Source organism: Ustilaginoidea virens, chromosome 5 (assembly GCF_000687475.1).
Source record: "Ustilaginoidea virens chromosome 5, complete sequence".
Lineage (NCBI taxonomy): Eukaryota > Fungi > Ascomycota > Sordariomycetes > Hypocreales > Clavicipitaceae > Ustilaginoidea > Ustilaginoidea virens.
Window position 1 is genome coordinate 1433772 of NC_057320.1, and position 24512 is coordinate 1458283.

The 24512-nt window shown below is 44.1% G+C and overlaps 7 protein-coding genes across 7 annotated transcripts; 4 read left to right on the plus strand and 3 right to left on the minus strand.

Moving 5' to 3' along the window:
* Positions 1-5938: 5938 nt before the first annotated feature.
* On the plus strand, positions 5939-11875 carry UV8b_06341 (uncharacterized protein; the record flags this gene model as incomplete). Its single annotated transcript, XM_043143838.1, has 3 exons — positions 5939-6120; positions 6177-11471; positions 11542-11875. 3 exons carry the CDS (start codon positions 5939-5941, stop codon positions 11873-11875), a joined length of 5811 nt encoding a protein of 1936 aa, XP_042999773.1.
* A 629-nt stretch (positions 11876-12504) lies between these two features.
* UV8b_06342 (uncharacterized protein) lies at positions 12505-14438 on the plus strand (the record flags this gene model as incomplete). Its single annotated transcript, XM_043143839.1, has 3 exons — positions 12505-12552; positions 12609-12703; positions 12779-14438. The coding sequence occupies 3 exons, from the start codon at positions 12505-12507 to the stop codon at positions 14436-14438; spliced, it is 1803 nt and encodes a 600-aa protein (XP_042999774.1).
* A 371-nt stretch (positions 14439-14809) lies between these two features.
* On the minus strand, positions 14810-16473 carry UV8b_06343 (uncharacterized protein; the record flags this gene model as incomplete). Its single annotated transcript, XM_043143840.1, has 5 exons — positions 14810-14952; positions 15013-15312; positions 15377-16078; positions 16165-16332; positions 16431-16473. The coding sequence occupies 5 exons, from the start codon at positions 16471-16473 to the stop codon at positions 14810-14812; spliced, it is 1356 nt and encodes a 451-aa protein (XP_042999775.1).
* A 337-nt stretch (positions 16474-16810) lies between these two features.
* On the plus strand, positions 16811-18549 carry UV8b_06344 (uncharacterized protein; the record flags this gene model as incomplete). Its single annotated transcript, XM_043143841.1, has 3 exons — positions 16811-16902; positions 16962-18360; positions 18418-18549. The coding sequence occupies 3 exons, from the start codon at positions 16811-16813 to the stop codon at positions 18547-18549; spliced, it is 1623 nt and encodes a 540-aa protein (XP_042999776.1).
* Positions 18550-18720: 171 nt separating this feature from the next.
* On the minus strand, positions 18721-20286 carry UV8b_06345 (uncharacterized protein; the record flags this gene model as incomplete). The annotated part of the gene is made up of 4 exons (XM_043143842.1): positions 18721-19111; positions 19190-19414; positions 19466-19634; positions 19689-20286. 4 exons carry the CDS (start codon positions 20284-20286, stop codon positions 18721-18723), a joined length of 1383 nt encoding a protein of 460 aa, XP_042999777.1.
* Positions 20287-20471: 185 nt separating this feature from the next.
* Positions 20472-23267, plus strand: UV8b_06346 (uncharacterized protein; the record flags this gene model as incomplete). The annotated part of the gene is made up of 10 exons (XM_043143843.1): positions 20472-20697; positions 20992-21135; positions 21214-21342; positions 21539-21764; positions 21836-22010; positions 22074-22155; positions 22219-22311; positions 22453-22567; positions 22639-22724; positions 23134-23267. The coding sequence occupies 10 exons, from the start codon at positions 20472-20474 to the stop codon at positions 23265-23267; spliced, it is 1410 nt and encodes a 469-aa protein (XP_042999778.1).
* A 126-nt stretch (positions 23268-23393) lies between these two features.
* Positions 23394-23918, minus strand: UV8b_06347 (uncharacterized protein; the record flags this gene model as incomplete). The annotated part of the gene is made up of 3 exons (XM_043143844.1): positions 23394-23572; positions 23628-23699; positions 23756-23918. The coding sequence occupies 3 exons, from the start codon at positions 23916-23918 to the stop codon at positions 23394-23396; spliced, it is 414 nt and encodes a 137-aa protein (XP_042999779.1).
* Between the last annotated feature and the right edge of the window lie 594 nt (positions 23919-24512).

A 24512-nucleotide genomic window follows, 5' to 3' on the forward strand; every position in this document is an offset into this window, starting at 1 on the left:
TACTGCTGCAAATAATTAGGAAATAAAGCAGATCGACTTTATTAGTGCCTTTCTAAATAGTGAACTACTGGAGACGATTTATATAGAGATTCTAGCTGGTTTTCTAGAATTTGCAGAAAGCCTACTCTTACCTAACCCAGCCTTATAATCTGACCAGCAGCATCGTCGATTTCTAGCCTTACTTACTAAAGTTGGATATAACCCCTCTGCATCACAAGTTATACTATTAAAGAAAGCCTTATATAGGCTAAAATAAGGCCCTCGCAAGTAGCAGTTACGGTTAAAAGACCTTCTAGTGCAAGAGGGTTTTAAGCCATTACTTTCTAATGCTGCCGTCTTCTATAATAAAGGAACGCATACCTTTATTATGACCTATATGGATGACTGTTTGATTGTCGGTCCGGACCTTAGCTATATTGACCAGCTTAAGGCTAAGTTCCATAAGGTTTATACTATAGAAGACTGAGGACCTGCCTCTTTCTTTCTAGGAGTACAGATTATTAGGAATAGAGAAAAGGGCCTATTATAGCTGTACTAATCGCAATTTATTGCAGAAGTCCTTGAGAAATTCAACCTTAAGGACGCATAACCGCATCTAATTCTACTATAGCCCGGTATACTCGCTAAGTCTAAGGCTGATAATACGCCGCTAGATACTAGTAATCAATACTTATTCCAGCAGCTGGTAGGGACATCGATATGGTTAATAATGATGTCAAGACCTGACCTTGCCTTTCCAACGCAATACCTATCACGATATATGCAACAGGCTTCCACTACACAGCTTAATGCTGCTAAGGGCGCTTTTCGCTACTTAGCTGGTATGGCAAATACAGCCATTTATTACTGAGCCGCTAAAGCTACCGTAGTATTAGCTGTATTTTCTGATAGCGATTTTGCTGGATGCCGGCTGACTTCTAAGTCTACTGGTGGTTATCTTACTACCTTGAATGGTAGGCCTATTAGCTAGAGGTCAAAATAGTCTTCGACTGTGGTTTTATCAACGCTTAAAGCCGAGTCTGATGCAATACTTAAAGCGATTCGCGAAGTGGAGTGGATATCTAATTTATTTAAAGAAATCCAGGTCGATATTTAACGCCCGATACCACTATACTGCGATAACTAAGGGTCTATTTCTAATGCAAATGACCCAAATCAGCATGCCCGCACTAAGCATACCTTGCTTAAATTCCGGTATATACGTAAGAAGGCCTACGGTGGCCTGGTAAAAATATCTTATTTACCCACGATAGATATGCCTGCGGATGGACTTATTAAACTACTCCTAAGCCCGAAATTCCCTATATTTCGGCAATTATTAGGGCTGCAATCCCTATAATTTTTTCTTCTTTTTTACGGGACTTCTTTCTTTTATTCTAACGCTAGGATTAGCTATATTGCTAATCAGAGGGGGTGTTGAAATCAGCGCCTTTTTAGCTATATTTTGGTACTGGTCTCGCCACTATACGACGTTTCTGCGTTAAGATATCGCGGTGGCTATACCAGGCGCTATAGTGGGGCACAGCGCCCTACAACGCCGATTACAGTGGGCCGCAGCGCCGGTCACGGCACCGGCACAGCGCCCCACAGCCGGCCACAGCGGCCGGTCACAGCGGGCCACAGGGCCCACAATAGGCGGCGCATTTCTACAGGATTACCAAATGGGCAAACCTTGCTAATACCAGCACTTTCGGCCTTCTACATACAGTCACCCGCTACACCGGTCATTTACGGCAGACCGATATAGGGCTTCCGGCCCGTACGGCAGGCTATTATAGGGCATCCGGCACACCGCTATAAGCCACTGGGCTTGGTTGGGTAGGCATTGGGTAGGATATTGGGCACGATTGGGCAGACCGACTTTTCGTCGGGTTTTTCGCTATTTTTGCGGTTTTTCATTATTTTCAACCACTTTTTCAAGATGGTAGAAATATGCCCAAAATTCCCTCTTTCTAGCTAGAATAGTCACCAACAATTAGAATCAGATTTCCCTGACATCTTTGCTCTGGTCAACCTCTTGTGCACTTTAAATCTTTAACCAGCTCTTTGTTTTATTCTGCAACGCCTTATACGCCACTGTCGGTATCCAGTACATTTCCAACAGTGTTCTGAATCACCATTTTGCAATAAGATCTAAATTTAAGCCGGCCTTTTATAGTTATCGAAAGACTTTTTTAATACGCCCTATATAGTCCGCCTTTAATCCCTTAATATAGATTAAAATATTATTAAAGTAGGTAATTATAAAGTCTCTTAGTGTATTCTCTAAGGCCTTATTAATATATCTTTAAAAGGTCGTAAAGGCCTTAATTAGGCCAAATAGTATAATAAGCTATTTAAATAATCCGAATCGTATATAGAATATAGTTAAATATTTATCGCCCTCTATAATATATATCTTATGGAATACTATACATATATCAACCTTAGTAAACTATTTTGCCTAAGATAGGGATTATAATATCTCTTTAATTAAAGGGAGGGGGTATTAGTCTTAAGCCGTAACCTTATTAAAGGCCTGGTAGTTAATGCAAAAATACTACCTACTATTCCCCTTTTTAGCTAGTAGGATTAATACTACTACTAATAAGGAGCTCGTTTAGATTTATTTTTTATCTATTAGATTAATTACTTATCTCCAAACCTTAAGTAATTAATCTTATAGTATATTATATAATAGGCCCTAAGGTAGGTCTAGCTAGCTTCTATCTATAGTCTTTTTAAGCCGGATATAGTAGTCTAATATACCTTAGTGCAAAGGGAGATTAAAAGCCTTCTCCTTATTAAAAAGATCGGCAAATTCCTATAATTCTATTAGGAGTACTTATAGCTTTTACGATTATAAGGCGGAGTCTTAATAAGGTAATAATATAATACAGAGGATATATATTATCTCCTATAAGCTTATTGCAATAAAAGAAGTCGATTGGTCCTTAGAGTATTTTGCCTACTTTAATATACTATAGAAGATAGAGCTAAAGATATTTACTATAGTTAGACCCTATCGTTTTCTTATTGATTCCTTAATAATAAGGCTACTTATTAATCTAATCTTTAATTAGTACCGTTTCGCCTATAGTATAATATTATAGTATTTTATCTAAGGCATCCTAAAGATAATATCGCAGGTAAAGCCTAAGATAACGTAAAGTATAACTATAAACGGCTATCTATTAATATTAATCGCTATATAAATAATATAGGTGATAGAGGAATATATTACCTTATATTCTCCTAAACGGCTTTAAATATCTACTACCGTTCTAATTTCCCTATATTATAGTAGGCAGATAGATTAGAGGCCTAACTATTATATTATCTTTTCGCTTATAGTGCTATAGCAGTTATATCTTAAGTCGATTAAGGTATTAATAAAAGTATAGGATTTATATAAGATTAGTATTAAAAAGGGGTATTTATTTATTCGTTTTATAATCTCTTTTAATTCTTTCTATAATTAGGCTAGGGTCTATATATATATCTTAAGCCTTCTAACGAGATTAAGTTTAAAGGCTATTCTTTTTTTTAATCTTTATTACTACTTTTAATCTTTACGATTTATAAGTCTAGTAAAGCCACCTTAATTATATTTAGCTAGATTATTAATAATAGGTAGTATATATTCCTCTAATGCTTAGAAGAGCCGTATTAAAGATAAAGACTTTTCTTTTTGCGTTCTTTATATTATTCTATAGAGACCTATATTGCTTTAGGCGAATTACTTTTTGAGTTTAGCTTATTAATACCCGATATTTATATATCGCCTTTAGAATCCTAGGCGTAGGTTAGTTAAGAATAGGCTAAGCCCGGTTAATAGTTAATAGTTAGGCTGGTCTCGATATTAATAATAATTTATTAGTAACAGTCTACTATTGAGTAGTAATCGTAACGGGAGACTCTAAGGCTAATAATCTTATTAGCTATATAAATATTAAGCGCCAATTAGAGATATTCTAGCTTAACTTTCTTAAGCTAATTAAAACTGCTAATAAGCATAAGTTTTTCCTTAAATCGCATAAAAAAGGCGGCAAAAGGTTCCTTAGGGCCTTAATATAAAGAATACTTAAGCTCGGTAATAATGCGATCCTACTAATATAGGTCCTTAAAGAGATATTAAAAGTATTTAAAGAACTTTATTATATTATAATTATAAGCTATACTATTCTCGAAGAAGGCTGCGACCTATAATTAGACTATAGACGATAGGTTCTAAAAGATAAATATCTATTAAGTCTTTTTATCTCTAATAAAGTCCCTATCGACCTTAAGCTTATATTATATAAAGGTCCGCCAGGCTATAAATATAGCCTTTTTGCTATTAAAGGGGTCCCCTATTGGGATCGGCTTATGCTTTAGCTAGGTATCTTAAGCAATAGGGAGGGGGTCGTTTTATTATACGATTAAAGCCGGTTAAATAGTATTTTAAGAGCTATTTAATTAGTTCGCAAAGAGGGTCTATAATAAGGCGGCAATAGTAGTAAGGTATTATATATTAATCTGTATCTACGCCTCTATCTATTATAACCCTAATACGAGCTGCTCTACTCGGGTATATATATTACATCGGGGGCGTTATAGTCTTAGGTTGTCTATACCTATTTCTCTAGGTGTACTTATCTCGATATCTTATATAGCCTGCATTATCGGCTCTATAATGTGAGGTTATAATAGTAAGGCTGAGAGAGTCTATTTAAATGTAAAGGACTGGCCCTAGGGCTACTGCGAATAGGCGTCGAATAAATATATTAAATAGACTAAGGAGGAAGAGAGAGGACCCGAATAGGGGGCTCTCAATAATCTATTTAACTATGCGTTAGTACGGGTCGGGGTCCTGGCGTAGTCCTATGACCCTGTGCCGCTGACTCATATAACCCTACCTAGGCTAGGCATAGGCGCAGCCCGAGTCCTAGCCATATTATGGCGCGGGCGTAGCCCGAGCCCGTGACATATATTAGGGTTCTAATAGGGGTATAAATATTTTTTAAGTTAGTCTCCTATTAGGCGGTTTCTATTATAAAATTTATAGCCTTTTATATTCTTCCTAATACTATTAGGGGGATATAGTCCTATAGCTCTTTTATAAAGTCTTTAATAATATTAGCTATAGGTTATATCCACCTTTAGGTAGGCTCGGCCTCGGTCTAATAATACTATATGCTATTTATGATCGTAATAATCGGGTTATAGTAGCTATATATAATACTGCCTCTATTCCCTCTATCGATATCTATTATTTTATTTGCGCCTGCCGCGCTTACTCCCTAAATGCAATACGCTATAGGCGAGGGGGATAAATAGACGAGAAAAAGCGATTAGAAATATTAGAATTGATTTTAGAGGCGGTTCTATGCCGCTACCTAGGTGCGGGCGAAATCGCGAAAGTTTTTTTTTACGTATGCTATAGAGCACTATATATAGGAGTAAAACTCGCTCTTATTAGATAGTGATTAAGAACTGTTATGCACCTTCGCTAGTGAGCCCCGCACACCGCGATATAAGGTACCTCCTAGGTACCTTCCTCCTGGTTGAGCGACTGCTTACCCACACAGCCACTTCTCCCTGTGCCCGTCTCCTTATCCTGCACCTCCTTATTCCCATTTTGCTTCTTCCCTTACACACCCTCTTCTTCTCTAAGTCAAAGGAACAAGAAATCGTAAGACTTGCGTTGTTGTCGGCAGGCGCTATATCTTGTCACTCTCTTTTATTTTCCTTCGAGAGCTTTACCTCTCGCTACCATTTTCCCATTTAATGCTCTCTTGTTTCATCCTTTCAGTGTGACCAGAAGGAAATCAGGTCAGATTTGCTCTCTGTCCGACCAAGTTGTCCACATACGCAGACTCCTACTTCCGCTTCTGAAGTTTTCGAACACAGTCCACAATTCGCACTCTGACGACTTCACATGGCTATTTCCGATCGAATTGACTAAGGTTGGGCAATAATGTCGGGCTATCCAGGTGGTCAAAATGACCACTATGATGATGGCTACGGCCACCCTGGTGAAAACCATGGTAATGCTGATGCATACTATCAAGACGATCAGTATTATGACAATGGATATGATACTCGTGGCGGTCAGGGTGCGCAAGGGGCACACGGAGGAGAAGGCTACTATGATGAATCGTAGGAATATTTTCTCTGTCCAGCAATTAACTTCGTCTAACGATCTCTGTTGTCAGGGGCTATTATAACGCGGATCCTAATAACCCGTATCACCAAGACGGCGGCTACTACGATGGACATGACCAGTACCAAGATGAATACTACAACGGTCAAGGCGGCTACTATGAACAAGACTATAATCAAGGTTATGGTGGTCGTAGTGGCCGCCAAGGCTCAGAAGAAGACTCGGAGACTTTCAGCGACTTTACAATGAGGTCAGACATGGCTCGTGCAGCTGAGATGGACTATTATGGCCGCGGCGATGAACGGTATAACAGCTACGGAGATGGGCAACGCGGCTATCGCCCTCCTTCTTCCCAAATTTCGTACGGTGCCAATCGCTCATCTGGTGCTTCAACCCCGAATTATGGCATGGACTACGGCAATGCCCTCCCAGCAGGACAGCGATCAAAAGAACCGTACCCTGCCTGGACCTCCGATGCACAAATTCCGTTGTCGAAAGAAGAGATTGAGGATATCTTTCTTGATTTGACCGGAAAATTTGGCTTTCAGCGGGACAGCATGAGGAATATGTACGATCATCTTATGACCCTTCTAGATTCCCGTGCTTCTCGCATGACGCCAAATCAGGCTTTACTTTCCCTCCATGCCGATTATATCGGAGGTGACAATGCCAACTACCGGAAATGGTATTTCGCTGCTCATCTGGATCTAGACGATGCTGTTGGATTCGCCAATCGCAAGACCAAGGGCTTGCGACGCAAAGCGAAAAATAAGAAAAAGAAGAAGAATGCGGATGAAACGACTGAAGCAGAGGCTCTTCAAGACTTAGAAGGCGATGACAGCCTCGAGGCTGCAGAGTTTCGCTGGAAGACGCGCATGAACCGAATGTCTCAGCACGATCGACTGCGCCAAATTGCACTGTACCTACTGTGCTGGGGCGAGGCAAACCAAGTGCGGTTCATGCCAGAGTGCTTGTGTTTCATATTCAAATGTGCTGATGACTATCTCAACTCTCCAGCGTGTCAGGCACTTGTTGACCCCGTCGACGAGTTCACGTACTTGAACAATGTCATCACACCTCTCTACCAATATGTTCGTGACCAGGGATATGAGATTCTCAACGGTGTATACGTTCGTCGTGAGCGTGACCACAAGCATATTATCGGATACGACGATTGCAATCAACTCTTCTGGTATCCGGAAGGTATTGAACGAATCGTCCTGCAAGATAAGAGCAAGCTGGTCGACGTTCCTCCCGCTGAGCGTTACATGAAGTTGAAGGACATCAACTGGAAGAAGTGTTTTTTCAAAACATACAAGGAGTCGAGATCATGGTTTCACCTTCTCGTGAATTTCAATCGAATTTGGATCATTCATCTTACGATGTTCTGGTTTTACACCTCCCATAATTCACCATCGCTACTGTACGGCCCCTCGTACCAACAGCAACTCAATCAACAACCTCCCGTTTCCAAGCACCTTGCTGCTGTCTCCATAGGCGGCGGCATAGCCTCGCTTATTCAAGTTCTGGCTACACTTGCTGAATGGGCCTATGTCCCTCGTCGATGGGCTGGCGCGCAACATTTGACCAAGCGGCTTCTATTCATCATTCTCATATTGGCAATTAATATTGCTCCTGCTGCCAAGGTACTCATGTTTCCTACCAAGACCAGCGCCTCTGGAGGCGTGGATATTGACTACATCATTGGCATCGTCAACTTTATCATTGCGATATTTACCTTCATTTTTTTCTCGGTGATGCCTCTTGGAGGCCTCTTTGGCAGTTACCTAACCAAAAATTCCCGGCAATATGTTGCTAGCCAAACATTCACGGCTAGCTGGCCGCGATTGAAAGGCAATGATATGGCCATGTCGTTTGGCTTGTGGCTAACTGTCTTCGGCGCAAAATTCGGAGAGTCGTACGTGTACCTGACGCTTTCATTTCGAGATGTTATTCTATATTTATCCATTTTTCACCCTGTATGTCTCGGCGACTCAATTATTGGTCAGATCCTTTGCAAGAACCAGAACTACGTTCTTTTGGGTTTGATGGCGTTCACGGACTTGATCTTCTTCTTCCTGGATACCTATCTCTTCTACGTCCTTCTGAACACGATTTTCTCCATCGCTCGATCATTCTATATTGGTTCTTCAATCTGGACTCCATGGAGAAACATCTTCTCACGCCTACCCAAGCGTATCTATTCCAAAGTCCTGGCCACCACCGATATGGAGATAAAGTATAAACCAAAGGTTCTAATTTCGCAAGTTTGGAATGCTATAGTCATCTCGATGTATCGAGAGCACCTGTTGGCGATTGATCATGTACAGAAACTCCTCTACCATCAAGTTCCATCTGAGCAAGAAGGCAAGCGGACACTACGGGCTCCAACTTTCTTCGTTTCCCAAGAGGACCATTCTTTCAAGACTGAGTTTTTTCCGAGTCAAAGTGAGGCAGAACGTCGAATCTCGTTCTTCGCTCAGTCATTGTCGACCCCTATACCGGAACCGCTTCCTGTCGACAACATGCCAACATTTACAGTCATGATTCCTCATTATAGCGAGAAGATCCTTCTTTCTTTGCGTGAGATTATTCGCGAAGATGAGCCGTATTCGCGTGTAACCCTCCTGGAATATCTGAAACAGTTGCATCCACATGAGTGGGATTGCTTCGTGAAGGACACTAAAATTCTGGCCGACGAAACTGCACAGATGAACGGAGAGCCCGAGAAGAACGAGAAAGATACTGCAAAAAGTAAGATCGATGACTTGCCGTTTTATTGTATTGGGTTCAAATCATCTGCCCCGGAATATACTTTGCGGACCCGAATCTGGGCGTCACTTCGCTCACAGACTCTATACCGCACCATCTCTGGCTTCATGAACTACAGCCGAGCGATCAAGCTTCTTTACAGAGTCGAGAATCCGGAAGTTGTACAGATGTTCGGCGGAAATTCTGACAAGCTAGAACGAGAGTTGGAGCGAATGGCTCGGCGCAAATTCAAGATTGTTGTGTCAATGCAACGTTACTCGAAGTTTAAAAAGGAGGAGATGGAAAACGCTGAGTTTCTGCTTCGAGCTTATCCCGACCTTCAAATTGCTTACTTGGACGAAGAACCTCCTTTAGCGGAAGGTGAAGAACCCAGACTCTACTCGGCTCTCATTGATGGACATTCCGAGATAATGGAGAATGGAATGCGGCGCCCCAAATTTAGAATCCAGCTTTCTGGCAACCCTGTTCTTGGTGATGGCAAATCCGATAACCAAAACCATGCTCTGATATTCTATCGTGGCGAGTACATTCAACTCGTTGATGCTAATCAAGACAATTATCTTGAAGAGTGTCTGAAAATTCGCAGCGTCCTTGCCGAATTTGAGGAAATGAAAACAGATAACATCTCGCCATATACGCCCGGTGTGAAAAATGAAACACCCACCCCTGTTGCCATTCTTGGTGCTAGAGAGTATATCTTCTCCGAGAACATTGGCATTCTAGGTGACGTTGCTGCCGGGAAAGAACAGACTTTCGGCACCTTGTTTGCAAGAACGTTAGCACAGATCGGAGGCAAGCTTCATTATGGCCACCCTGATTTTTTAAACGGAATTTTCATGACCACGCGTGGTGGAGTTTCCAAAGCCCAGAAAGGACTGCACTTAAATGAGGATATTTTTGCCGGAATGAACGCTATTCTCCGCGGAGGTCGTATCAAACACTGCGAATACTATCAATGTGGAAAGGGTCGCGATCTTGGTTTTGGCTCTATTCTCAACTTCACTACAAAAATCGGAACTGGTATGGGTGAGCAGATGCTTTCTCGCGAATATTACTATCTTGGAACCCAATTGCCTCTGGATAGGTTTTTGTCGTTTTACTATGCACACCCTGGCTTCCACGTCAACAATATGTTTATCATGTTGTCGGTGCAACTTTTCATGTTGTGTTTGCTCAATTTTGGCGCATTCAGGCATGAGACAATTCCTTGCGACTACAACAACCAGAAGCCCTCAACAGATCCTCTCTATCCCACGGGATGTGCAAACACAGACGCAGTTATGCAATGGGTGCAACGCAGTGTTCTTTCCATCTTCTTCGTTTTCTTCTTGTCATTTGTACCCCTTATTGTGCAGGAGTTAACCGAGAGAGGTGTATGGCGTGCCCTCGTACGCTTTATGAAGCAATTCTGTTCGTTGTCTCCGTTTTTTGAAGTCTTCGTTTGCCAGATTTACGCGAACTCTGTGCAGCAGGATCTTTCATTTGGCGGCGCCCGCTATATCGGTACCGGACGTGGTTTTGCAACTGCTCGCATTCCATTTGGAGTCTTGTACTCCCGCTTCGCTGGCCCCTCAATATACTTCGGCGCACGGTTGTTAATGATGCTGCTTTTCGCCACAGTTACTGCTTGGCAGGCAGCGTTGACATATTTTTGGATTACTCTATTGGGACTTACTATATCACCTTTCCTTTATAACCCACATCAATTTGCCTGGAATGATTTTTTTATCGACTACCGCGATTTTCTTCGTTGGCTGTCCCGAGGTAATTCTCGAAGCCACGGTCAATCCTGGATTGCTTTCTGTCGCCTCTCACGCACGAGAATCACTGGATACAAACGCAAAACTCTCGGCGAAGCTTCAGCCAAAATGTCTGCCGATGTCCCTCGCGCTGCTATAGCCAACATCTTCTTCACCGAGATTCTTGCACCTCTCTTGCAAGTCGTTGTAACCTTGATTCCATATCTGTTCATCAATGCCCAAACTGGTGTTAACGAGACGAACAACCCCGATGTCGCCAAAAAGTACCTAAAGCCAACCTCTTCTCTTATCCGAGTTCTCGTTCTTGCGATAGCACCCATTGGCGTAAATGCTGGAGTTCTTGCTGCCATGTTCGGCATGGCGTGCTTCATGGGCCCTGTGTTGAGCATGTGCTGCAAAAAGTTTGGCAGCGTCTTAGCTGCTATAGCTCACGCTGTAGCTGCTGTCTTTATGCTCATATCATTCGAAGGCATGTTCTTTTTGGAAGGCTTAAATTTCGCGCGTACACTAGCAGGCATCATCGCTATAATTTCTATTCAGCGATTCATCGTGAAGCTCATTGTCTCGGTGGCACTGACCCGTGAAATGAAGACTGACCAGTCCAATATTGCATTTTGGACAGGCAAGTGGTATTCTATGGGTTGGCACTCGATATCGCAGCCAGGCCGCGAGTTTCTTTGCAAGATCACTGAACTCAGCATGTTCGGTGCCGACTTTATTCTGGGACACTGGCTGTTGTTCATGATGCTGCCAGTCATTCTAATCCCACAGGTGGATAAGCTCCATTCAATGATGCTCTTTTGGCTTAAACCAAGGTACGATACTTGCTATGCCTCTGCTCCACGTGATCGAAATGCATTCGGGTGTCGACTGACCATTGAATAGCCAGCAAATACGACCCCCGATTTATTCTATGAAGCAGTCAAAGCTACGACGTCGGCGGGTGGTTCGATATGCCGTCTTATACTTTGTCCTACTAGTAGTTTTCATTGGACTCATTGCTGGTCCTGTGGCCCTGAAGAAGGTTCTCAGCACAAAGCAACTTGAACAATTTTACGACAAGGCTATTATTGGAAATTTCGTGCTGATGCAACCGAATTTCCTAAACCACGACGACACGCAGGCCAGCTCTGCAACTGGCACAGGCGCTGAAGGGTACACATATCCATCAGGATATGGACCCTCATCTTCATCAGGTTCGGCAGCCGGGGCGACATAGTAAGCTCCCAAGTCCTCAGCAAATCTGAAAGCGGAAGATGTCGGGGGAATCAATTGGCGTGGTTTTCATGCTGCTTGGTACCTGGGATAAGCCGTGACTCGTGGCTTAACGAACGCTATTAGGCGATCTTCTAGTTATCTTGTTGTCTTTCTCGTTGACGCTCTTTGTACAAGCGTTTTAGAATGTATGAGATGGGAAACTTCGCACTCAGGGAACAGTTTAGTTTACTTGTTTTTGAGGTCGAGTAGATGACGTACTTACGTGACGTACTTATGGCACTGTTTAACTGTATTCATATTTGCATAAGCTGCCGCCAGAATTCTGATCCTGAGAGTGAAATAAGCTTATCGCCCTTTGCCATTATCACCCCGAAATCAGAGTATCGCCGCTGGGGACTTGAATTTGTTCTGCTGGTCCTTAAGGCGGACTGATTAAGTAATATTGGGCCAATCAGAGCCCGTATGAGATCTACGCTTCTTTAAATGGTTTAGCGTAAGCTTTCCGGTTTTCGGATGGGCATTTGGATCTGACTGATAATCTGACCCAAACACAATCACCGCGAAGAGACGACAAACAAGGGTGCTCTTGATTCGAAGTCCGCGATAGGTCCGAGAGATACATAAATTGAAATGTCGCCGTTCGCCCTGGGCGAAGCCATTCCCTCGGACACGGCACACGTAAGCTCACCTATATATACCATAGACCTACAGAGCCATCAGTTGACACAACACAGGCTGTAAGCGTATCGCTACCTACATGGCAAGCCAATGTTGGTTACGAAGAGGGAGAAAAATGGGTATTGAATCAAATGGCTACTGGTTATCCCAGGTGCGAGCATACGAACAACATATCGTTCCATCTTCTAACGATCGATCTATCAACTAACAAGATCTACGGTCTCAGATTTTTCATCCATAAAAGCATACAACTGTTCGCCCTCGATATCACATCTACTTTTGGGAAAAATGGACTACAGGCCATGCTATTTCCGACGCGACTGGCAGCCAAGCGTTGTGTCGAATTTGTCACAAATGCCCAGAGCAATCTTTGCGATGCAATGGACGTTATTGAGTTGAAGTTGGATACATCAAAGATATCAAATATCTTAATTAAGAACCTTTCACCAACGTTATCTGCTGTATTAATGCCGGATAGTGCATTTATCATTGCCAAACAATACTGGCAGCACACCGGAGATGGTATTTCGAGCCGCCAAGCTGAATTCTGTCATAGCTTATTCAGGGATGGACTTCTTGTCACCGCAACCGAGGCAGACTGCCTGAACGCATCAGCGGGAGCTAAAAGGATGGTGATACGGGGGCCTAAACGGTATCACCGGTCTGGTTTCAATATCACGGCTCATACTAGACCGACCTTGAACGCGCAAACAGCGAACAAAAGCGAAGAGTCGCAGGAAAGCCTTCGTTTTTTAGAAGAAAGATTTGGTCGAAATCTGGACCTGGCGTTTGTGGAATGCGCCAAGTCTGCCATCCGTAGACGAATCGCAGGGTCTATAGTTCAGGATTTGAACATGCGAAACGAGGCACTGGCAACAAATTCAAGGGGCCGGCTTGTCCTACGTGAGAATGACATTTACCTGTTTCCAGCAGGGATGAACGCCATTTTTAATGCTCATCGTGTGCTGCTTTCAGCCAGAGGACAGCTCAAAAGCATCAGCTTTGGTTTTCCATATGTCGATACGCTCAAAATTCTTCAAAAATTCGGTCCGGGATGCGAATTTTATGGCCACGCTTCATCGGCTGATCTTGACCACCTTGAAAGCCTCCTAAAATCCGGGCAACGGTTCCTTGCACTTTTCTGCGAGTTTCCAGGCAATCCGCTTCTCATATGCCCAGACCTCAAGAGAATTCGCCGGCTTGCTGACGAATTTGATTTTGCGGTTGTGGTTGATGAAACGATTGGAACTTTCGCAAATATCAACGTGCTATCGGATGCTGATATAGTTGTGAGTAGCCTGACGAAATTCTTCTCCGGTGACTCCAACGTCATGGGGGGGAGTATAGTATTCAACTCGAATAGCAAGTACTACAAGGACTTGAAAGACGCCGTGGACCATATATATGAGGACACTTATTGGCCTGAAGATGCTGTTTTTATGGAGCGAAATAGCAGGGATTTCCAGAACCGGTTGAAGCGCATCAACACGAATGCAGAGGCTATTTGTGCAATCTTGCAGAAGCAACCCACCGTTAATAGTATTTTTTATCCCAAGCTGAACACCTCCAAGCATTACTACGATGATTATAGATTGCCGAATGGAGGGTATGGAGGATTGCTTTCAATAGTCTTCCATGATAAGAAGCAAGCACAAGCCTTCTATGACGCGATGGAAATCGCAAAGGGACCAAGTCTTGGGACAAATTTTACACTCTGTAGTCCCTATGTCTTGCTTGCTCACTATCAGGAGCTTTCATGGGCTGCACAGTTTGGAGTAACCGAAGATCTGGTTCGTGTGAGCGTCGGCTTGGAGGATACGGTCTCCCTCCAAAAGACCTTTTTAGAAGCGTTGAAGGCAGCCGAATCAAGTATAAATCAGAACTGAATATTGAGTTATGATGGCTCTTCGGTAGCTACGGTTTTACTTCTTGTCATAGATACAGTGCATTGGGTTATTCAGAGCTTCATTGGGCTATCGCTCTATTGTACGGTCGCTGGATATGGGCTATTTTCTAATGAGCAATACTGCAGAATAATCGACTTACCCTCGTCTCTATAGGCCCTTTGAAGGTGTCGTCCGGAGAAAAAACCGAGCAAGACTTTCGGAAAGGTGAGGCTGAGTTTTTTGGATGCGGGTCGAATGTCCTGTGTTGTTAATACACAATAAAACAAGACTCTCCCACGTGCGTGAGTCAACACCATACCAGTCATCTTTATGATTCAATGAAAAAACTTCTTAAAATACTAAGCCATGTATTACATGATGACACAGTCATGATGGGTATATCCGGGACCGTAGTCCTCAACACCTCGTTCTATTTCGTTGGATCGTTTCTTTTCCTTTACTTCTCGGGCGAAATATTTTTTCAAGTATTTTTCAAGTACATGGTCTAGATTGTCTGGCTACTATCAGTAAAAGAGGATGCAGAGGTTGTGCGCTATGAGAGAGTGTGGTATACCTGCTGATGCGGTCATAATAACATCGGCACGACACAACGGACAATGTCTTTCGTTCTGCCGCTGTATCTTGACTACGCATCTAATGCAAAACACATGCTGGCAATCTAATCGCACAGGGCGATAAGCCACAGAAAAACACACAGGACAGAGGTAGTCATTCAGTTGAGGCACCACTGCGACGAGCTCTTGCGACATCTGAGCACACACATCCTTCGCAACGTCTCTTGACAGAAAGTTATCGGATGGCATGGCAGAGCGGAATGTTTGCGATACACCCAGAGACGTTCTCTTATCAAATTCTTGAGGCCTCTTGGTTAGAAATGGTTACAACAATATGAAAGTATATTATGTGTGCTGACTTACTTTTCAGAATTTTGACAATTGCAAGCCTGTTCAGTTCTTGGAATTGCACAGTTTTTAATAGGCTTAGGTTCAGATTGACGAACTTCGAGAAAGCCGCCTGGCTCTCTCGAAGTTTGAACTCCTTCACAAGGTGTCTTTTCTCCACTTCAGCCTGGAACCACTGAAGCTGCTTCAGCGCTATTTGGCTTGATCTTGCACCACTGTCTCTCTCGTGGGTGCCGAAAAAAACCTCGGCATCAAGGTACAACTCAAAGACGCGACGCCATCGAGCAAGGTCGCTCTTTGACAATCGACTGGGCCGGCAAACGAGTGAGACTTCTTTCCCAAGCGCTATCACATCTGCAGTCAGTCTCCGCTGTTCCAGAACCTGGAGAGCAGCAAGGTCGTTTACATCACTCTGTAGCATGTCAAAAAACTCGCCATCAAAGACCAAGGGTACTTCAACTTTTTCATATATATCCTGGATAGACTTTTCGCCCTGGTGTGAAGAACCTTGTGTAAACGATGGTGGGACAGATTCAGATGGACGTGTCGTGTTCACCTGCTCGTCGAGTTTCAATATGTCAGTGAGACGATGTTCTGAGGCGAGTCGCTCAAAGAACCTTCTAGATGTCGGTGTGAGGGATGCATCAACGGCAACACCATCTTGCATGTGGACGTAGACAGTAAGCTTTGGGCGGACAAAATTAGAGCCATTTGCAGCTGTGTGGGGGGATCCCAGTCAGCATGGCATGTTTAGATGCCTCGTTGTTGAGGACAACGCATAGAATGATTTTCGGGCTGCATACTTTTTAGCTTATACTGAAGGGCGACTGGTGATGTCGTGGTCGGGTCCAACAACGCCCGGAGCGTGTCAGGATCGAGACCTAAGTCCTGTAGCTCTCGTTGCACCTTCTTTAGACATTTTTTTAGCTGACCGTATGGAATTGCCCTTTCAATCCAATGAGTTGGAAAGTCTATAATGCGAAATGGTGTCAGCGCATGATACGCATCAAATAAGCAATATCAATTTGCTGCAATGGGGCGAAATGGATGCGCAACGGAGTTGACAAACTTTGGCTGGCGAGGGTCACTCTGAAGTCTCGGGCGAACTTCATAGTGACGGCTCCCCATGATATGGCGATGGCTAGATTTAATATTTAGCCATGTTCTAGAGTTGCTACGTGATGTTTTAGCTGTGATTTTTAATCAGAGGCCAGGAAGAGCCCGCTAGAAAAAGATTGACTTCACACACCAAGAAGTCCTGACTGGCCGCCCCACATCCTGCAGCAGTGCAAGTGCAGAATGAAGGTGACTGAGAAATATTGGGGCTTTGTCTTGTTCAGCCCCTTCTCTGACACGGCATAGCCTCAGTACTACTGAATTAAATAGACAAGTATCGGCTGAAGACAGCTAATCCCTTGTCGTTAGATTGCAGCTCAGGTCCCTTGAAATATGGGTGCCGGCCAGTCCGCGCCAGCAACACTGACGACTAAAAGATGTTATTACGAACTGATAGGAGTGGGCAGGGATGCTACTGATGTTGAGTACGTATGATGACCAATGGAACCCCCAGAGCTTCTCGCCAAGTATTGACCTTCACAAGAATAAAGAGAGCCTATCGGAAAAAGGCTCTGGAACTACACCCAGATCGAAATCTCAACGATATACAGGACGCAACGACAAGATTTGCGGAAATTCAAGCAGCATATGAGATCCTGTCCGATCCCCAGGAACGAGCCTGGTATGACTCCCATCGCGATGCTATCCTAGCAGGACAAGACGATCCTGGCGATAGCCCGGAGCCCAGGACCTTCCACAATGTCAGACTGACCTCAGCTGAGGAAATTTCAAATTTGATACGAAGATTTAATTCCGCTATACCATTTAACGACGAACCTACAGGATTCTTTGGGGTTGTGAGGGAAACATTTGAACACTTAGCACTCGAAGAACAAGCGGCGGCGGCATATGGACAGACGACGGACTACGCCACATTTGGATCTTCCGAAGATGACTACGATTCAGTCGTCAAGTTGTTCTATACCTCTTGGTCTGGATTTTCCACCCAGAAATCATTCTCGTGGAAGGATAAATATCGCGTATCTGAAGCCCCCGACCGTCGCGTCCGTCGGCTAATGGAAAGAGAGAACAAGAAGCGCCGAGAAGACGCTATTCGTGAATTTAATGATTCTGTTCGGTTCTTGCTCACCTTTGTTCGGAAAAGGGATCCGCGGTATCTCCCGAATATACAATCCGAGGCAGAGCGGCAACAGTTCTTGCGAAATGCAGCTGCATCACAAGCTGCTAGGTCACGGGCAGCCAATCAGGAGAAATTTGGGACGTACGAGCGTCCTGATTGGACACACCAACACCATGACGAGGAACTTGAAGGTTTCTTTTCCGAAGACGAAGAGGAATGTGAAGTTGAGATTCTCAACTGCATTGTTTGCAGTAAATCTTTCAAAAGCAGCCAACAACTAGAGGCTCATGAGCGCAGCAAGAAGCACATCAAGGCTACTCAAAACTTTTGCAGACAATTGGAGAACGAGAGCATCAGTTTTGAATTGAATAATAAAGCTGTCCAGAATCAGGACGCCGGGCAAGCTCAAAAGTCGTCCATTAGTCAGGAGACGCAATGGATCGAAACTAAGAGCGTCATAAAGTCTTTAGCCTTTGATGACGAACCCGAGCTGAGCCATAAATTGAATCAGTACGCAGGTGCAGATGAACTAGGACAATATGGTGGGCAATCATCCAACTTGCCTACTAAACAGGTCGACAATGAAAAGAATGGCAAAGAAGACTCGCCCAGGGGAGAGGCAGAAGTTTGCCTTGCTAGCGAAACTTTGACGGATCACCCTGTCTCGCATGCTAAATATGAGTCAACTTCTCTCGTCGACGGTTTCAAGCCTCAACCTCTGTCTACGCAACCAAAGATAGGAATGGCCAAGTTGAAGCGACAAAAGAAAGCCGCCAGTCAGCTATTGAAGGCCAACGGAGAGGTAAAGTTTTGATGTGCAAATATGGATTGTCCTCGTACACTAATGACACCTCACTAGTCAACTTGTAAGGTCTGTCATGCTGCTTTTGTCTCCAGATCAAAGCTGTTTGATCATATCAGACAGAAAAACCACGCAGCTTCAGGTCTGGAATCAACAGAGTCATGGAGTAGTGGTTTGAAAAAATCCTAAAAGAAAATTTCAGGGCCTGACATCATATCTGTCATCTTAAAAGTCGCGTTAGAAGTAATTCATCCTCACTTCCTTTTCACACATCTTGTCAGTATAAAGGAAAGGGATGGCAATCCCACGATAAAAGCAAATAGATCAGGATACATGTGAGTTTCGTGAAAATGCGGATGTCTATGTAGCATCACCGGTGTATAGATCTTCGTCGTCACTCAAAGGTTCAACTTCGTCAATTGCGGACCTCCCAGTAGCGTCCCGCACTTCATGTGCAGGATAAGAATCAGCCACATGAATTATTGTTTTTCCCTGGACATGTTTCACACGCCTCTTCCACTCTATCCAGTCTTCCTGGGATTTTATCAAAAAGCCAATCAGCATGCTCGGATCCATTTCTCGAACGTGAATCCTCCTTAGACGTGTCGTGTGGCATGTATCGATATCTTCTACACCATAGTGCGATATATCCGAGTGAAATGGCAGTGCGTTGCAAGTGTGATGGGGGTCTAAATAGAAGAGAAAATGACCTTGAGACCCAACAAAATAATGTGACGAAGACGGTCGGCCACTTTCCTCATGGTCAGTCTGAGTTTGACACTCCAGTGCATAGACATAGGTCAAGAGTGAAAGAATACTTAGTACATACCCAGCTATCCCTACAGATTGCGCCATTTGTAGGGATGCTATGACTGCCTCCCAATACACGGGTGTTATCTTATCGATTCCTAGTCTTGTTCCTACCAGGATTAAGGTCGGATGGAAGCATTTTCCATCGAGATTTGCAATCTTCATGAAACAATCTTCGTACACATCAGGGCTATCACCCGTGGAGTAAACTCGTAGAGGCAGTCCTCGTGAATTGACTAATTCTCTATACAACGCGAGTCAGCTGCGCTCAGACTAAAGGACTTTGAGTAATTACTGAATGCACCGGGCGGTAGCAGATGGGCCGAACCACTCGCCCGGATATTTGCCACATATAGCTTCGCCACAGCGAACGAAATTGTGAATAGAGTAAGGAGCTCGACTGTCATCGGCAAATTGAGAGATGAGGCGTCGCTCTTCATCCGGGAGCTTTCCCCGGCGCCAGTCTGCAAGGTCAATAAGTATTCACGAATATAGCGCCAGCAGAAATTTCAACTAACCTCTCCCCAAGTCCATGATAGACATTGTATTTGCGAGTAAGCTCTGTCCAGACCGAATCATACATCCCCAGCCACTGTCCGAAGTAAAACCGTTCTGCTCTTTTAATTGCCCTTTGATCCTCATAGACAAAGATAAACTTGAAGCAGCTCTTGGATTATCGGACTTGTGTATTATTCCAAAACTTGAACGATAAGTCATTCCGAACCTCGCTTTGAAATCTTCCATAAAGGCAACAGGCCAGCCCGAAGCAGTAGCGTTTTGACTTTCGTACATGAATGAAGATGATAAACTTTCCAGAGAAGAGTGAATTTCTCTTTCTTGTGCTTCAGTATCTGTCGATGTAGTGGTAGTTGTTTCTTTCTGCGGGTTTGGATTTGGAAGGATTCGTTCGATGGAAAAATCTTGAAAAGGCTGATCGCTTGGCGACGAAGCCCTTTGTAATGACCCTGTATCGCGTTTCTCAGAAAGAGAATACGCACGGCCTAGGCACCAAACAGGCTGGTCCAAAGCCGTGTCGTTGATAGGTTCAGGGTCCCAAAATATTTGAACGAAGCGACGATATTTGCCGAGATCTACATTTGCCATAGCGGATTCCATGCTTAAAAAACGCCAGTGTATTCAACCAATAGGAAGGTGAAGTTAAAAAGAGTTAGAGTCGATAGCGTGATCGGAGGGCTGAGTATTCGCGGTGTGCAGTCTATTAGCCCAAAGATTCGTGTTATATTCGCATGTGAAGAGAAGTACAACAATAGGGTCCTACTTGGGGATGTCAACGGAGCCAGATGCATTCATTCACTCCTCAGTTTCTCGAAGTCTTTGAAAAAGTGAAAAACAAAATGGATGAGAGGACCTTGATTTTGAGTCTGACAGAGGAGCTTGATGGGATAAGGAACACGATGTTGCAAAGAGTGCGTGCGATGTCTTCCAGGCCAGTACATCCACCAGGACGATCACGATCCTACTTAGAATGGGGGGAGGATCTAGTGAAGAACAGAAGGTTTCAGATAAGTGAAATGGATTAAAAGTAGTCAGTGTTGTAGGAGGATTTGCAAAAGTTATCTTTCAAAGTGCGCATCGAATCTTTTGTTAAAGAAGAGTTAGAGTGCTGGGTTGCTGATAACCACATGACGTGAGAACATGACGGTCTAATAAAGCGGGGCTATTAAGCACCACCACCTACTGCACATTTGGTTCTTATCGATAAACCATAACAATCAGCAGTAGTGGGCTATTACCTCAGAGTTTCAAACCTCGCCCATATCCGGATTTCGCTGTCTTATATTTGTCTTGATTGATATGCAGAAGTTCCGGACAAAATCATGGCAAAACGGAAGAAAGGACTGTCAGCTAGGAACCAGAAAAAGGGCGGCTTTTTCGTGTACCCAGGCTCTCATGTTCAACCGAAGCTCAGTAGAGATAGCGCAACGTATTTGTCCTCTTCCCTCGGTATGTTGTTACATCTTTGTTGTATTGTAGTAATGCTGCCTATATCGATATCGCCAAATTCTGACATTCGCTTTCAAGCTGAGTTCACCTTGGTTGATGAAGCACAGCAAACATCTTCGCATTCACTTTTTTCTTCGAACGAGCATACCAAACTCCGAAACAATCCAGTGCAATTCACTAGCGCCGGCCAAACCGAGCCTTTGAAAGGTGACTGTATAACTAGAGAAATTGCCACCAACGGCGATTTATCACCAACAAGCCTGACTGGTCGCCAAATTCAGTCAGAGATGAGATGCCAAGCGAGCGGACCACTGCTCAATAAGTGTACCAAGTCAATTAACAGCCATGATACTTGCGGGTTTCGTTCATTTGCATCATATGAGTCTTCGGACCATTTTGATAGGGTCGATGACAGGAAGTCACGCGCTTTCCATCGAGATGCACCGTCTGGTTTACCACGGCGGCAAGCGTCTGTGTGCAGCGCATCAAGCGAAGAAATCATTTTATTCCGCGGAAGAAACTCAAGAAGGAGCTGCCCATCGGCGGCAGGTTCTTCAGCAGAAGGAAACACATCTTATGCAAGATTCGAAGCGAAACCGAAAAATTCACGAATACAAGTCGACAGTTCCGTATGCCAACCGACTAATCAAAATTCTCTTATTTCGTCGGCACGCCAAATGCTGAACACACGACGCATCAGACGAGCACATGATGAAGATTACTTGGATGATTATATCAGTAATATGCAAGAGACCGGAGAGCTAGATTATCTTCTTGGTCGAGTAGACCAGAAGCACCGGAATCTGATTGTCAGCGATGAAGATTCTTGTTTGGTCTCCTCGCGGCCAAACCACAGAAACGATTATATTGATCATGTGAGTAAAACTCGTGACGTAAACCCTCGAGCACATGGCATTAGTAGCTCATCGCCCACCCAGGCAGCCGATGCTGGCAATGAACGTCCAAGATCCCGCAGTCGTTATGACGAAGACATGACCGTGCATCCTATTCTAGCACCAAGTACGAGTTCCAGTTCCTCGACAGGCATTCTTCAGCAACAATCCACTGAATCAAGCGGCTCAGGTGGTCATTTGTATAAATTCCCGTTATTCCGTGGACAAGTTGACTTTGAATCCCCAAATTGGGAGCAGCCAATCATATGTCGTCCGAAACGAGGTAAAGGAACGCAGCAACAGAAGAGAGTGTTGTATCGCAATTGCGATTCAGACTTAGAAACACAGTTGCAGACGTCTTGGGAAAATGACCGGCTGAAAAAAAAAGAACGGAAAAAACAGCGAGAGGAGCTCCGCGCATTAGGCATACTGGGGAAGAATGCTACGTTAAACGATCTCAGTGTGAAGTATTCTTCAGGTATGAATATGGAAGAAATCGGAGAGGAACTAAGAACATTTTTTCAAAATGGCGACGAATTGTAAGTCTATTCTGATATGCTTTGCACCACCTTCCGCAGCAGAGTACACGGCTTAATTTAAACTCGCCTAGGATATCTTTTCCACCTATGGACCTACATGCTCGCAAGATTATTCACGAACTGGCCAATAGATTTAATCTGAAATCGAAATCAATCGGTAAAGCAGACCAGCGTCGCCCTGTGTTATATCGAACGATTCGGACATTGCCGTACGCAGAGGGTGCATTTAACCAGGCATTGGGCCGAATTCAGCGTCGCTTCATACCACGGCTGGATACAAAGGGTAAGAGAAACAAGAAGTCACAAGTCAGCGGGGGATCAAACAAAACGGTCGCAAATTATCAGGAGGGCGAAATTGTTGGGGCGGCAGCACCAGAGTTGGGCACCGAAAATCGAGGAAGAGCAATGTTGGAAAGGATGGGGTGGAGTAGTGGTACTGCCCTGGGCACAGTGAACAACAAAGGCATTTTGCAGCCAGTTACTCACACGATGAAGAGATCCAAAGCTGGTTTGCAATAGCGCAAAAATCATCTTTAGTCACAAAATACTTATTTGACTAGATGCAGTCACTTGCTTTTGTATCAAGCATCATGCGCACGAATTCATTGCCTCGACACCCTATTCTCGATGTTTATTGTACAGCCGCAAAACCCCAATTGACCGTGAAGACATTGCCCCCATAAAGCAAAACCATCCGTAACGCATTAAGAAATCCCAAAAGTGAAGGCATACTCTGCCTGTAGGATCTCGATATCATGACACCCAAATGCCACGCAAAATACTGAAGACCAAAATGACCCAAAACACGCAAGCAGTGCACGAATTTTCATTTCGTGGATGAAGAGTACTTGGTAACAGCCTTTGTACCCTCGGACACGGCATGCTTTGCCAGTTCACCTGGCAAAATCAAGCGAACTGAAGTCTGAATTTCGCGGGAAGAGATAGTAGACTTCTTGTTATATGCGGCCAGCTTGGATGCCTCAGTGGCAACTCGCTCGAATATATCTAGTTACGTGTCAGGGGCCGAGTGCATCAATGGAAAATATATGAGAATACTTACCATTTACGAAGGAGTTCAGGATGGACATAGCACGATTGGAAATACCGGTGTCAGGATGAACCTGTTTAAGGACTGTGCGGCATTAGCACAGTTGCGATAGAATCTTGGCTACTTGGCGAGTGACCTACCCTTGTAGATGTAGGAGCTGTAAGTTTCTTTGCGGGTTTTGGAACGCTTCTTTTTTTCGCCCGAGGCGGCGGTCTTCTTGCCAGCATCCTTCTTTTCTGGGGCTTTGCTAGCAGTGGCTGGCGCCTTAGAGGCAGGTTTCTTATCGGCAGCTTTTGGAGGCATTTTGGGTTGATAAAAATCTGCGGTTCTGAAGAATCAAAATGTAATTAAGCAGATGCTACTTCAGAACAATTAAAGACGTTGGTTAGACAGCAGGTGATGAGCAGAGTGAATGGCAGAGAATGAAAGACTGGGGGTGGGCTGGGCTTTTGTAGCTGAACGCGAAGCGATGCGAGTGGGTTACTGATTGCTCTAGCAGATAACTGCTTTCAAGCGCGCCACGGTCGCGTGTATTTGTAGGGGAATGTGCATGTCTGGTGGCCTAAGTGGTGGGTGAGTGATCTTGATCGGGTCATCACGGGACAAAAAACATGGGTCGGTAGTGCCGGATTGACACTAGCTGTTGATAAAATAGGTACGTACCTACGTACCTAGTTTAGTCAGCAGTAACCATAGCTCTCCCCTCTTCTCATGCTTAGGCGAGCAGATCAGGGGCTCTGTTTACCACGCGTACTAGTCCAGATATTACACATAATCTTCATTTATTATCGGTTACAACTTCACAGGACAGCCTTTAATTATATTTTCCGACGGCATACAAGTCCATGACTGCTCTGGGATCCAGATTAATTAGTTGATGGCTAATCCTTGATTAGT